The following is a 13719-nucleotide window of genomic DNA, read 5'->3' as shown; positions in this document are numbered from 1 at the left end:
AAAAAAAAAAAAAGGCTTCCTCCCTGCCACTATCATGACCCCAATCCTACCTTACAAATCCGGCTAGACCAGAGCATGTACATGGGTACAGATAAGAGCTGGAAACACAGGGAATCCAGGGCAGATAAACCCCTCAGGACCTATATTGAGAGTAGCAATACCAGGAGGGTCAGGGGAAGGTGGGGGTTGAAATAGGAAACCAATTACAACGATCTACATATAATCCCCTCCCAGGGGGACTGAAAACAAATAAGTGGGTGAAAGGAGACATCGGTCAATGTAAGACATGAAATAATAATTTACAAATTATGAGGGAGGAAGTGAGAAGGAAAAAAATGAGCTGATACCAAGGGCTCGAGTAGAAAGAAAATGTTTTGAAAATGATGGCAAGAAATGTACAAATGTGCTTGACACAATGGATGGATGTATGGATTGTGATAAGAATTGTATGAGCTCCCAATAAAATGATTAAAAAAATAGCACACAGGCAGCAACACATGCTGGAGAGGATGTAAGGAGAGAAGGGGAGAGCTCTCCCACTGCCGGTGGGGCTGTACAACTGTACACACACACCACACCCCACCCCCACCCCCGCGGAAAGTAGTGGTGACACTCAAGACAACTGGGCACAGAAATACCATCTTTCTACTTGGTACGTAACTTCAAGAAGTAGGGAGGGAAACACGAGCGGATCCATGCACACCGATGTTCCGTACACCGGTTCACCAAAGCGGGAGCCCTGGTGGTATAGGGAGTACACGTGGGGCTGCAATCCACATGGTTAGCAGTTCGGAATCACCATGCACACTGGGCTGTCTACTCTGGAAAACCCACGGTGGGGGGGTGGGGTGGTGGTCACTAGGAGTCAGTCCTGCCTTGCTGGCAGTGAGTTTGGTTGGGTTTACTCACCAGAACAAGAGGATGGGCACCTCCATACCGCCCATCGGTGAGAGGACAGATAAACAGGGTTTGGGGCACACACACCGTGGAACACTGTGCATCCCTAAAGAATAATGATGCACCTGTCAAACACCTCAGCACCTGGACGAATTTGGAAGATAATATGCTGAGCCAAGTTCGTCAGTCCCCTAAAGATAGCCACTATGAATGCAGTATTGCACAAGAATCCAGAAAAAATGGTTTTTCACACCAAAAGAAGCAGACTTTCATACAGAGAGGCAGGGAGAGGGAAGAAATAAATGGAATGTATTTTAAAAGATCCACATAGTGACACACACAGATAGACAGACTGTGGCACAGAGTCACACACATAGAACGTAGCAAGTAGGTAACATGGGTAGACACGGGAAACAGGTAATACTTAGATACGAGGAGATAGAAGCACAGCCGTCTCAAGTAACAAGCTCAAACATCCTTATCTCAAATATGTATGTCACAACCAGGCAGGTAACATAGATACCAATATTATTTTTAATAAAAATTAAAAAGATAAGCAACCTCACTATGCTTGCTGCTGCTACCACCGGGCACCCCCGACTATGGGGATCTGTCCGTCTGTAGCTATCTTAGACTTTTAACTTCCATCTCTTCTTCTCTCCCCTCAAACTGCACTCCACTAAAACTTACACTATAAGTATCAGACCTCTCCCAGAGTCAGCTTGGTCAAGGCACCCATTGGAGCAGGCCAAGAGGATCCCACTGGCTCCTTTCACCTGATGATCGGAAAAATCCTTCCGGCTATATAAACTTGCAGCCTCTTCCCTCCTCCCAGACGCGTTGGCTAGATCGCACCCAGGCAATCTATCTGCAGACATACACGCGGATGTGTTCAATAACCCTGGTCAAGTCACTGCCTACCCTTTGCTACTCTTTTAATTTCTCACGATGTGACTGCTCACAGGAGCCCTGGTGGGACTGCCCATTGAGGTACTAACCCAAAGCCAGCCGTTCGAACCCACTAGCTGCTCCGTTGGAGAAAGATGAGGCCACCTATCTGCCCCTGTAAAGAGTTACAGCCTCAGAACCCCAGAGGGGCAGTTGTGCTCTGCCCTCCAAGGTCGCTCAAGAGTTGGACTAGATTCAAGGGCACCGGATTGGGTTTGTCTGGTCAATGTTCACAAATGTTAAAAAAAAGTACATTTAATACAAAAAGGGAAAGTCACATCTGCGAGTGATCACTTTTTTCCTCCAGCCCAGGTCAAGAGAGAAATGCATCGTTCTCACTGCTGATGAAGACGGAATGGCACCAGGTTCATCCATGCCCGGGCTCCCCGGGAAGTCCACCTGCAAGTGAGTTTTTTGCTTTATCTTCTCTGGAGGTGAAAGACAAGAGTTCATTTATTTACATCACAAAGGTTTACTGCGTGACCACTCTGGGCCAGTCACCCTGGGCTCTGAGGTCATAAAACCAAAAAACCAAACTCACTGATGCGACTCACAGCCACGCTGTAGGACAGGGTAGAGCTGCTCCCACGGGTGTCCAAGACCGAACGCTTGATGAGAGCAGAAAGCCTCCTCTTTCTCCTAAGGGGCTGCTGTTGGTTTAGAACAGCTGGCCTTGCCACTGTGCTCCCAGGGCCCCTTCCCTGAGGGTACAGCAAGGAGGAAACCAGCCTCAAACTCCTGAGGGTTGACTCCTCGCTGGGGAGGACTGACAATTAACAAATAGAAAGCAGACTATTGGTTGTGTCAGGCAGGGATGTGTGCCAGAGATAAAGCAGCAGAGGTAGTCCGGGTTCCAATTTCAACACGGCAGCTGGGGAAGGCCTCGCCAGAAAGGAGCAAGAGAGCTCTTTTTAAGGCAAACACCCAGGGTGCCGGGAACACGACCTTGCAGGGAAGGGGAATGGGAGGGACGAGGGCCAAGAAGTCAGGCCTTCAGGGTGAGCCCACTGCTAGAACATTGATTTTTTTTTTAAATGCTCAGTGGGTTGTGCAACGGATTCATTTCTTTCCAAGACTCCATTTTTCTTCTCCTGCCATCCAGTCGCCACAATACCTTTGAGCATTCCCCCTCTCCGCCCCCTTCGTGTTCCCAGTTGTGGTAGTGTGGCCAGAGGAGGAAAGACTTGGAGAAGAATAAGGAGGGAGAGGTTGGCAGGACAGAAGTGAGCCCTTCTGCGTCCCAGCAGGCCCGGCAGGATCCCCTCCCACCGCCCGCCCAGCAGAACCACCTCTCCCCCAGTTCCCAATCCCTGTTCCTCCTCAGGGTCAGCGCACCGACAGAAGCCACCAACTGCCCTGTGCATGTCCTGTTTCTCCGGAAAGGAGGACATTTTGCAATCATTAGACGGTAGCGCCTGGACTGGCACCTCCCTGCCTTTTGGGCCTGTCTGCACTAGCACCAAGGACTGTGAGCTGCGGCAGGATCTGGGTCCCAGGTTTTATCCTGCACACTTGCCACATCCCTGGGGCTTAGACAGAGTCCTGTGTCCACCTTCCTTTTACCTAGTCAATGAGTGTTTATGTAGTAACTTGTAAAATCATTTTATTGGGGGCTCTTATAACAATCCATACATCAATTGTATCAAGAATATTTGTACATAGGCTGCTATCATCATTTCCTATACATGTACTTTCTATTTGAGCCCTTGGTATCAGCTCCTCTTTTTACCCTCCCTCCCCTACTCCCACCCTCATGACCCCTTGATAAATTATAAATTATTATTATTTTCATATCTTACACTGACCACTGTCTCTCTTCCCCCGTGGTTTATTCCCTCCTCCTCTCCCCACCTTCCCCCTACTCTCCTGGTATCACTGAGTGTTTATTGAGCACCTATTACAGTGGTTGAGGAAGGCCTCTGCACAGGAGGCGGGCGAGCTGGGGCAGCCGAGAGACAGCGGCCAGCCGAACAAAGGGCAGGGGTGCGACCATCGCCCATGACGCCCAGCAAGGGGTGGGAGGCCTGAGATGGGACTGGACAGGCAGACACAGGCCAAACCAGAAAGAGCTGGGTAGAGTCTACACTAGACCACCAGAAAGGAATGGGATTTGATCTTAAATCCCATCAGGCAACCTGGGCAGATTTGAAGCAAGAGAGTGATCAGGACCCAGCTACTCCTTCAACAGATCCTGAGCCCTCCAAGTTCACCCGGGCCTGAGCCAGCAACCACCTGGTCCCGGTTCTTAGAGAGCGCTGCAGTCTGATGAGGGAGAGAGACGCTACTCCACATGTCGGCACCAAACCACCTGAGGGTTCTGCAAGCTAAGCGAGGGCGCTTGGTGAGAGCGTATCAGAAGGAACCAGGGAAGGCATCCTGTGAGGACCCTTCCGCCACAAAGGCCTCCTGCAGGCACGGGGCACACAGCCTGGCCCGGCACTCAGAAGACCCTCCGTTTCCTCCCCCTTCCGAGGACCTTTTCCAGCAAGTCCAAGAGGCAGGGCACACAAAGGCCTAGTGCTATAGCTGCAGTAAGAGAGTCCAGCAGAACCTCCTGAGGGGGGATGGCAGGGAAAGATTGCTTCCTGGTCAAGGGTCAGGTGGGAAGGGTGGGAGAAGATGAAGCAAGGAGCCCCTTGGGTAAACCTGGACTCACCAGGGAGAAGTGGACCTGGAAGGCATTCTCGCAGAAGGATGGGATGTGAAGAGCGTGCATGCGTGGTGGAGGGACTGTGAGTGACCGGCCTGGCTGCAGCCTTGACTGTACACAGGTGGCCACCAAGATCAGATATGGGAACAAAGAAGGAGCAGGGGCCACACACCAAAGCCCAAGCCACAGGGATTCTGAGACTAACAAGGCCACTGACAGATGAGAAGTCAGCAGGGAGCACTGGTGTGGAGGAAGGCAAGTTAGCAGACGACAATGTTAGATGCATCCAGGTTGAAAGATGGTTGGGATATCCGTGCGGGGCCCTGGCCAGCGAGTCTGGAATGGAAATAAGAGATCTGGGGACCCATCAGAAAAGTGCCTCTCTGTCACGGAAATCAAAAGGCCAAGGACAGACCCCAGAGAAACTGCTCCCATTTCCGGTGGGGCTGTTTAAAGATTTCGAGGCACACACTTAAGATGCACACACAAAAGCCTGCCTGGCCGCACTCACAGAAAGGTCTGACACAAAGAGCCAGGGCTGGACTCCAAGAATCCGGATTCCTCCCCAAACACTCCAGATGAAAGACTATATTAAACAGAAGACAGACAGAGCTAGAAAAAGATGCTTTCATAAGGCATCATCATGGGGGAGGGACAACAGGAAAGTGGGTGAAGGGAGACACTGGAGAGTGTAAGACATGAAAAAAATAATAGTTTATAAATTATCAAGTGTGAGAGAGGGAGGCAGGGAGGGGAAAAACTCAGGAGCTGACACCAAGGGCTCAAGTAGAAAGCAAATGTTTTGAGAATGATGATGGCAACACATGTACAAAGGTGCTTGACACAATGGCTGTGTGTGTGGATTGTGATAGGAGTTGTATGAGCCCCCAATAAAGTGGTTTTTAAAAAAAGGCATCATGCAAGGAAGAGGAGAACCGGCGCAGCACAGCACCCAGAAGCAAACTGCAAACTGATGGGTGAGCGAGGAAGCCATGACCCAGCCTGCTCAGAAGAGCTGCGGGGGAGCGCGGGCCAGCTCTGGCGAGGCACTCTGCCAGGTGGGAGAGAATCTGCAAGTATGTTTCTCCAAGCCCTCAGAATGTCCTTATCTTCTGACCCAAGCATCCCATTGTTGGGCAACAGTTAAGGAGCAGTCCTTTGAACAATGAACGGTACATTCTAGGACGGGAGAGGTTCAAGACTGTAGTTAGTTCACCTTAACTGGAAGAATCTTGAGGAAAGACATTGAACTCAAAAGCTCACTAGTACCGATCAAGTACATCTTTAAATCCTCAACAGCCCGCGGGTTTGGTCCTTCCCCCACCACAAATCTTGGCCAACAGCAGTATGCCGATGCACCCGGCGCATCCTCTGGCACTGTTCTCTAGGGACCCGTCCTTCAGTCTGATTCCCTTTGAAAAGTCAAGAACCATGTGTTATTCATCTTCGACACTCCTGTGCACATAACAAGGACTCGTTTGCTGAATGAATGGGCCTCTTTGCTTTTTTATCCGTGACATCTCGCCTCTTCTCCAGTGTGCACAGGGCAACATCGCCGCCCCATTAGTAAACCCACCCCCCTCCCGCGCTCCTGGATCTGCCTTACCTGCGTAGAAGTGGTAGAAGGGCCACCAGACAGCACTGTTGGGGATGTAGGTCAGCAGTGAGGCCACATAACCGCGGTAGAAGCCTCGCAAGCCATCCGTCCGCAGGATCTGCCTGATGATGTCCTTGGTTTGGCCAAAAGCAACCACCCCCTGTCCCTCTGAGCTCCCACGCACCTGGAAGCGGCCCACCTTCTCACCCTTGCGCTGCATCATCAGGTGCTGGGAGACCACATCGATGGGCACCGTGATGCTCTGGGCCACCAGGGATGCCGAGCCGCCAGCCACCAGCGACTTGACCGTGTTGCTCTGGCTGTAGTCGGCCACAAACTTCCGGGTGAGCTCATAAGTGGTGACGTAGCACTGGCCCGAGATGAGGGTGAAGGTGTTGACCAGGAACCCTCGGTAGAGCCCGGTCACCCCATCTGCCCGCAGGATCTTGATGAAGGCATCGAAGGTCCCCTGGTAGAGGCTCTTGCCCTTCTGAACCTGCAGTCGGGTGCGGATGAGGGTGAAGGGGTAGACGCTGACTCGGATCATCATTGTCATTGCCACGCCGAATACGTAGAACTTCTTCTTGTCCAGGTGCTCCCACTCGATGATCTGGATGTTGCGCTTGTCCTCCATGGTACCTGGAGGCAAGGGGATTCGAGCAGGTGGGGTGATCTGAGCACAGGATTCCACCTGTCCCCTACTAGGCACTCACCTCCTGACAGCGGAGCTTGGCCAGAGTCTTCCTACCTGGATTAGCACGCTCCCTTCTCTAGCCTTGACCCATTCTTCCCACCTCCGGGCCCTTCCTCTAGAAGTCACTGGTCACCGCAGTGACCCCTGGCTCTCCTCCCCTCATCCTCTGTGGCTCTCCATCTCCAAGGCCCTGGTGGCACAGTCCTGGGCAAGGATGCTCTCCTGGGCTCACTCAGGCAGAACTCAGGATGGGGCGGGCCAACTGACCACCTGGTAGGACACAGGGCTATGAGGTGGGCTTCAGGGCTATTCCTGTGACAGTGAAGAGGCCCGGAGATGGCACTACCTTTGGCTCTTCATCCTTGGCAGGGTGCCTCTCTTATCGCCATTTACCATCTGACTTACACGGAGGTTCCTGATTTCCAGGGCGGGCCTCTCTGAGACCCCCGGCCCCACACGCTCAGCGTCTCCTATGTTCTCATGTCTGCGTTAGGTCAAGGCGTGGGGAAGAAGGTCAGCAGGGCTTTCATATCACAGGGCACCCCCGCCACCGCCTCTCCTTCCAATGGAAGGAGTTAGAAAGTTAGGCACACGGGCTAAAGGTCAGAGTCCTCTTTGGTTATTAGATAACTCTGACCAGGGAAAGACAAAAAGCGTCGAGTAGCTTCCCTGTGACGCCTTGAGAACTGTGGGGTAGGGAATCCGTTTGACCCTTTCCATCCTAAGCAGAGACCCCGCCACCCCCGTCCTGGGCAGCGAAGGGAGAGTCAAGTGACAGCAAAGACACAGGCTCGGTCTTCGAGAGACTACTTTGTCCAGGAGCCACGCTATTCCTCTGGGGAGTGGAGAAAAGAGACACGGGTCAGGAAGCAAGGGCGAACCAAACCAAACGGGCTGCCATCGAGTCAATGCCAACCCACCGCAACCCTACAGGACCCGGGAGGACTGCCCCTCTGGCTTCCAAAGCTGTAAAGCTTTATGGGAGTAGAAAGCTTTCTCCTAAAGAGCGGCTGAAGGTTTTGAACTGCTGACCTTGAGGTTCGCAGCCCAACACAGAACCACAATGCCATCAGGGATCCTGAATTCAATGTGCAAGGGCCCTCATATTGAGGGTACTTTCAAATGCAAGCAAAGCTAAGCTTAGTAATGTATGAATTGTATAAGACCAGGAGCTTCCGACTTGGGAAATGTTGACCCTGAGGACATCACATGTGGGACACACTTTGTGACAATCGGCTTCAGGGTAGCCTGCCCCTGCTGTAGGATCCTGGGAGTGTTCAGCTAGAGGGGAGCATGGCAAATTAACTTCCAGGAAGGGCTCCCTAGGCTTTGAGAAAAATCTCATAAGGGCAGGGAAAGGAGGCGGCTCCATCCCAGGGATGACTCTACACGGTTGACATGTTCTGCATAAGTAGCCCGAGTGTCAGAGCTGGGGCACACCTCATGCCAAGGGCTTAACTAGTCTGTCCTCAGCCACCTCCTCCAGCCAAAGGTACCAATCGGGCATCAGAGAGCTTCTGTGCCCCAGGAACTGCTCTTGGTTAACTGTGGAAGTCAGTGGGGAAGCATGGTTGGCCTTTCAGAAATCCTGGGCTGACTACATCACTTTATTTTTTTTATTTTTTTATTTTATTATTATTTTTTTAAATCAATTTATTGGGGCTCATACAATTCATCACAATACATAGATCAATTGTATAAAACACATGTATACATTTGTTGCCCTCATTATTCCCAAAATTCGCTTGCCTCTTGGGTTCCCGGAATCAGCTCATTTTCCTTTTTTTCCCCCTCCCCTTCCCTTCCTCCTCCCCTCTCCCCCATGCACCCTCCTTAATAATTTATAAATTATTATTGTATCTTATATTACACTGTCCAGCGTCTCCCTTCACCCACCCTTCTGCTGCCCGTCCCCCAGAGAGTAGGTTATATGTAACTCCCTGTGAACTACATCACTTTCAAAACAGTCCAGGCTACCTGCAATTTCTTTCTTTTTTTCTTTTTTTTTTGCTACCTGCAATTTCAACGTGGGTACATGAGACCTACGGTTCTCCTCAAGGCGAGGCCTGAGTCAGATGCAGGTAAAGCACGCCACTTCCTGGAGGAGAGGAGCACATGTCATGGTGATGGGGAGAGAACAGAACAATGAGAGGACAGAAAGCACCAGGCTGGGCCAGTGGAAATAAGAGCTAGTTCTGCAGGCAGAAGGAGAACTACCCCTGGAACACTGATGTACCGCTTGCTGTGGGCAAAGGTGGTCCTTCTTCCCCGGCTTCAGCTTGGGACACCCAAGCTGGGCAAATGGCCCTGAGGCCTTTCAAGACACAGCAGTGACTGTCTCCTGACCTAGGAAGTTTGTCATGTTCCAACACCCCAGAGAAGTGAGGAGGAATAGGGAGACTCCAGGATTTGCCGATCCTTATAATTAACTTGTGAACTACAGAGAGACCCTTCTGATCCAGGAGCAAACAGAGGACCAGACAGTTTAAAATTAAGAGGCTCGAGGTCACGTAGCGGGTCAGAGGTTGGATGTGGATGTAGGCCAAGGCTCCTCGCCTGCTCTGCCATCTGCAGCCCCGTGGGAACGGGGGCATTGCAAAACAAATCACTCTCTTAAATGCCAGATCATTCCTACCGCGGGAGGCAACTGGTCACCCAAGGGTTCAGCATGCGCTCCTGGCCGTGCAGACACCCGGGGACTTCTCTGAGCCTGGTTCTGGAGAACCCCAGCCCTGCCCTCGCTTGGCCAGTGTGCTTGTCGGGGCGCACACGGCAGTGCTGGAGCAGGGCCTTGGGGGGGGGGACACAGGCTCGGCAGCCACCGAGAGCAGCTGAGGGTTCCGCCCAGGGCCTGCTTCTGGGTGCGTCTCCTCAGCTCGGCAAGCTGAGCCACAGCATCCCAGCCCCTTCTGAGCCAGACTGAGACTCTGAACCCCATTCCCCCTTTCCTCATCTCTCACATGTACCCATTTATCTTAAATTCCCAGGGGGAGGGAGGACACTCTGGTGTGTGACTTACCATCACCAAGGTGACCAGAGAAGCCGCTACGGGTCATGGCTCCGATGGTTGAGCCACTACAAGGGAGAAAAGGCACTCCAATCACTTCCTGTACCCCGCTAAGAAAGGGCCAGGGAGCAGAATGGGGGCGCCGCTCCCCAAAGGAGAGCCTGCTCTTTGTTACATAATCACCCAACTTCCGGCTGAGATATCAGACTCCTTCCCCTGGTTCCACCTTTAGGAAAACCCTTGCAGATGGAGGAGACTTCCATGCCTGCTTCCCTCGAAGCCTCCCTTCGCCCAACTCAGGGAATTCCAGGTGTTCTCCCCTCTTCACAACGCTCAGGCAGGAAAGGTGAAGCCCTTCTCGCCACCGAGCTAATGACCAGGATTAGAGAACTTTGTGCTAAATCACTGCCAGACAAAGGCCGAGCCTGCCACCCGCCCACCTTCCAACCCCCTCGTGAAGAGGGACAAACTGGCCCAGGTACGTACCCCCTCTCCTTCCATGCTCCTGCCACAAGAAACAAGACTCTGATAAGATTCTGACCTGGGAGAGGGCAGTGTCACCTGGGAGGCGAGGTCATTCAACTGAAAGGGTCCCAGCAGTCAGGAGATGTACCCGGGTGGGACCACAGCCAGCCGCTTCACTGAAAGGCACTCTCCTCGTGGGTGGAAATGAGGTTAACAGAGACTGTTACACTATGTAACTGTTGCGATGCAGCTCAGAGGGGCTGCTACTTGTGAAAACATGTTAACAATGGATGTTTCTGTGGCTGCAGGAGCCCTTGGACAACGCTGCATCATCCCCGCCACGGAGAGTGGTCCAGGGAAAGTGGCCACAGGGTGGGCATCCCCAGCGTGGGAGCTTGTCGGAAATACGGACTCTGGCCTTACACCTGAACACCCTAAGAGCCCACACGTGATTTATAGATGTCTCCACGTTTGGGAAGCACTGCTCTCTATATTGCATAGATAATAATCTAGGATGATGATCCTGTTCGCCTCAATCAGTCCTAGGCCATTAGGACCTGGTGAGGAGTCCGCTGATTCCACCAGTGACCACTTGATCCATTCTGATTCTTCCTGCTGGCCACCCTCCCCAAGGGTGCGTGGTTTTCATTTCTCAGCTGAAAACCAGGAGAAGAGCGCCCTACATCGTCTCCCTCGGTGCTCCCCGCTGCACCTCGGGAGCTCCCGCGTGAACTGTGACTGCATTTACAGTCTTGCCCAGTTGCCCCGTCTCCCTAGCGGAGTTCCCTGCCGGTGCCTCTGGTATTTCCTGGGAGATATTCCCCTCCCCCTGACATGCCGCGACTCCCATTCAACCTCCCTTTGGGCTGCTATGGACAGGCACGTGACCCCTTGTCACAGGTACCACATGACAGTCCCCTCCACCTATTCCATGTGACACCCCTTTCATCCAGCTTCGATCCTGCACAGCTGCCGCCGGGTCCTTGCGCAGGTCCCCTCTCGCCATGCTGCGTCCCGTGCCCGTCCGCCCGCCCGCCGCGTGCTCCTCGGACAGGGAGCGAAGTCCGCACGGGGGTCGGCCTCCAGCCCCCCGGCTCCGTGGCAGCCCCCCGGCACTGCAGACGCCGCTGCCTCCGACCGCTGCTTTCTTACCTCCCTGGATCCCGAGGGCTCCGCGCGGCCGAGGGCGGGCCGCCAGCCCGGATCTCTAGGCCGCCGCTCCCACTCCCCCCTCGGTTCCGGGCGCCCGCGGGACTCCAGCCGCATCTTCCATCTCGACCCGGCTCCCGGGGCTGCCGGAACCGGAAGTCGGGTCCCAGCGGGGGCTGCCTTCCGCGGGGAGGGCGGGGCTGAGCGACGGACGAGCCCACCAATGGCGTCGAGCCTTAGCGCCTCTTCCCACCCCCTTCCGGAGGGCGAACGGGGCAGGCCCGGAGGCCAGCTTGGAGGTGGGCAGGAGCCACGCCTCCTTTAGCGGCCGCTTGCCCTCAGTTTTAAAGCGCCGGCACGTTCGGCTTCGATCCTTTCTAAGTTGCAGAACTCCAATCCTGGGCGCTTCCTGAATAGCTGCTGGTAAACAGGTCGCCATGCGTTCGGGGAATCTTCTGGCCTCAAGTTCAAATCTAACCTGTGACGTTTCTTGTTATCGACAGAGCCCAAGCTAGTAGGGGCCAATGTGCAGCAGGAACTTGCGACCAATTGTTCATGTGAGGTTTAAAACCAAACCAAATAAGCGGCCATCGGGTCAGTCCCGGCTCTGAGGGCCGCATCTGGAGCTCGAGGCTTTGCAGATCTTTGCCGGAGCAGACGGCCTCAAAAACGCAGGCAACGCCACGTTTGCCATTTCTTGTTGCTGGTGTTGTCACGTGAGGGAGGTTACGCAATATGTGCCCCTTTGTAATCGGCTTCTTTCACTCAGCATGATGTATAGGGACCAAGCTTCAATCGAGGTGCCACGGGTGGGGAGGGCGGGTCCTGGGTGATGGAAACAGCGCATTGATTAAGGGTAGGTTTGCGCGCTTGGTTGTTGCCATTGCTGTCAATACGTTGGACAGCTGTAAAAAACGGAACAGGCAAAAGGTGCGTGAAATACATAGATACAGCAATGACAGCCCACAAAACAAAAGAACCAGCTGCCCAAGCTGATTATGTTCAACCATGGGATTTGGTTCCCTGGCTTACAGGTTTAGGGTCTTAATTTCATGGGATGTCTCAGCTAATTGGCCTAATAACATGTTTAGGACTTCTCTTCTGCCTGTTAGATTTTTGTTAGTGCCTGGAGGCTTAAAAGCTTGCAAGCAACTTACCAACACACACCAGTCGGTTATAAATCACTGAGAGCAACAGAGGAAGAGAGTCAAGAATAGGAGGTGGATATGGAATGAGTGGTTAATTGCCTCCTTTACTATGAGACCAGAACTGAATAGTGCCAGGCTACTATTGCTGAACATTTTGATCAAAGATTCCATGGGTGAACCCTCTCAAAAGGGTAAATGTGGAACAGGAGATAAAACTGTCACCAACCCTAGACTTTCTAAGAGCCTGGAGGGTGAACGAATCTCAGAAACTATTCTCCTGTGGTAATCTTGCTTAAATATATTTATATATTTTTAAATATAAAACACTTAAGAAAAAAACCTTTCATTGTGAATTAGGTGGCAGCTAATTTAGTTTTTTCATTTAGCCAGTCACACATTAGGCTCTGACATGATTGTATATCTTCCCTAACCCTTCTGAACTTTTGATCTCAAAGAGTTTATTATTCTAAGGTGTTTATACTTCATGAGTATATTTCCTCTATAGAACTTATTTGGGGGGGGTCCTGAAATTTGAGCCGGTGTTTATACTTCATGAGTATATTTCCTCTATAGAACTTATTTGGGGGGGGGTCCTGAAATTTGAGCCGGCTGAAATTTGAGTTCATTTCTAAACCTGAAGGGTGACTAAGGGCCATAGTCTTAGGTAATATAAAGGATATTTTTAAATCTTTTTATCGTAATTTGAGCAGGAAATTTTAGAGCAAATTGGTTTTCCATTCAGCAATGTGCACATGTTGTTTCATAACATTGATTGCAGTCCCCACAATGTGACAGTGCCTTCTGGTCATCTGAGCTCATTTTTAAACCTTAACCCCAACATATTTGTGGGAAACGGAACCAAGAAGAGAGCGTATATAGGCGAATTCCTCAATGCTCATATTTAAGAAGTCTGGGAGACCAAGACTCTCATAGAGGGAGGCCTTCACGCTCATGGGTGGAGATGAATCCTAGTCACCTTGTCCTAAGGAAAAGTTATTCCCCACAGTGTCCCCTGTAATCATGCCTATTTTAAGGTGCTCCCTAAAAGCACGTGGTTGCTACTGTACACCTAAAGGTTAACTGCTTGAGGGTCATCTTCCTGAAGGCTGTCTGCCATCAAGAGCCATCAGATGACCCGACCCTAAGTAGGGCCCACTCCGTCCT

General features: G+C 52.0%; 1 protein-coding gene across 3 annotated transcripts in view; it reads right to left on the bottom strand.

Annotated features, from left to right (window-relative positions):
* The window catches only part of SLC25A44 (solute carrier family 25 member 44), a 17180-nt gene extending 5659 nt beyond the window's left edge, over positions 1-11521 (bottom strand). The window contains exons 1-3 of one of the 3 annotated variants that reach the window (XM_045298422.1): positions 11411-11521; positions 9806-9861; positions 6102-6731 (exon numbers count right to left, since the gene is read on the bottom strand). In XM_045298422.1, coding sequence (XP_045154357.1) covers positions 6102-6731; positions 9806-9842 — 667 coding nt within the window. In that variant the 5' untranslated portion in view covers positions 9843-9861; positions 11411-11521. The remainder of the gene's footprint in view (positions 1-6101; positions 6732-9805; positions 9862-11410) is intronic. The other 2 variants (XM_045298421.1, XM_004714693.2) reach the window with 2 other exon arrangements.
* Between the last annotated feature and the right edge of the window lie 2198 nt (positions 11522-13719).

The sequence above is a fragment of the Echinops telfairi genome, unplaced genomic scaffold, assembly GCF_000313985.2.
Source record: "Echinops telfairi isolate 266 unplaced genomic scaffold, ASM31398v2 ScPeMD7_7425;HRSCAF=8463, whole genome shotgun sequence".
NCBI lineage: Eukaryota > Metazoa > Chordata > Mammalia > Afrosoricida > Tenrecidae > Echinops > Echinops telfairi.
Note: the sequence above shows the minus strand (reverse complement) of the source record. Positions and strands in the feature narration are given on the sequence as shown.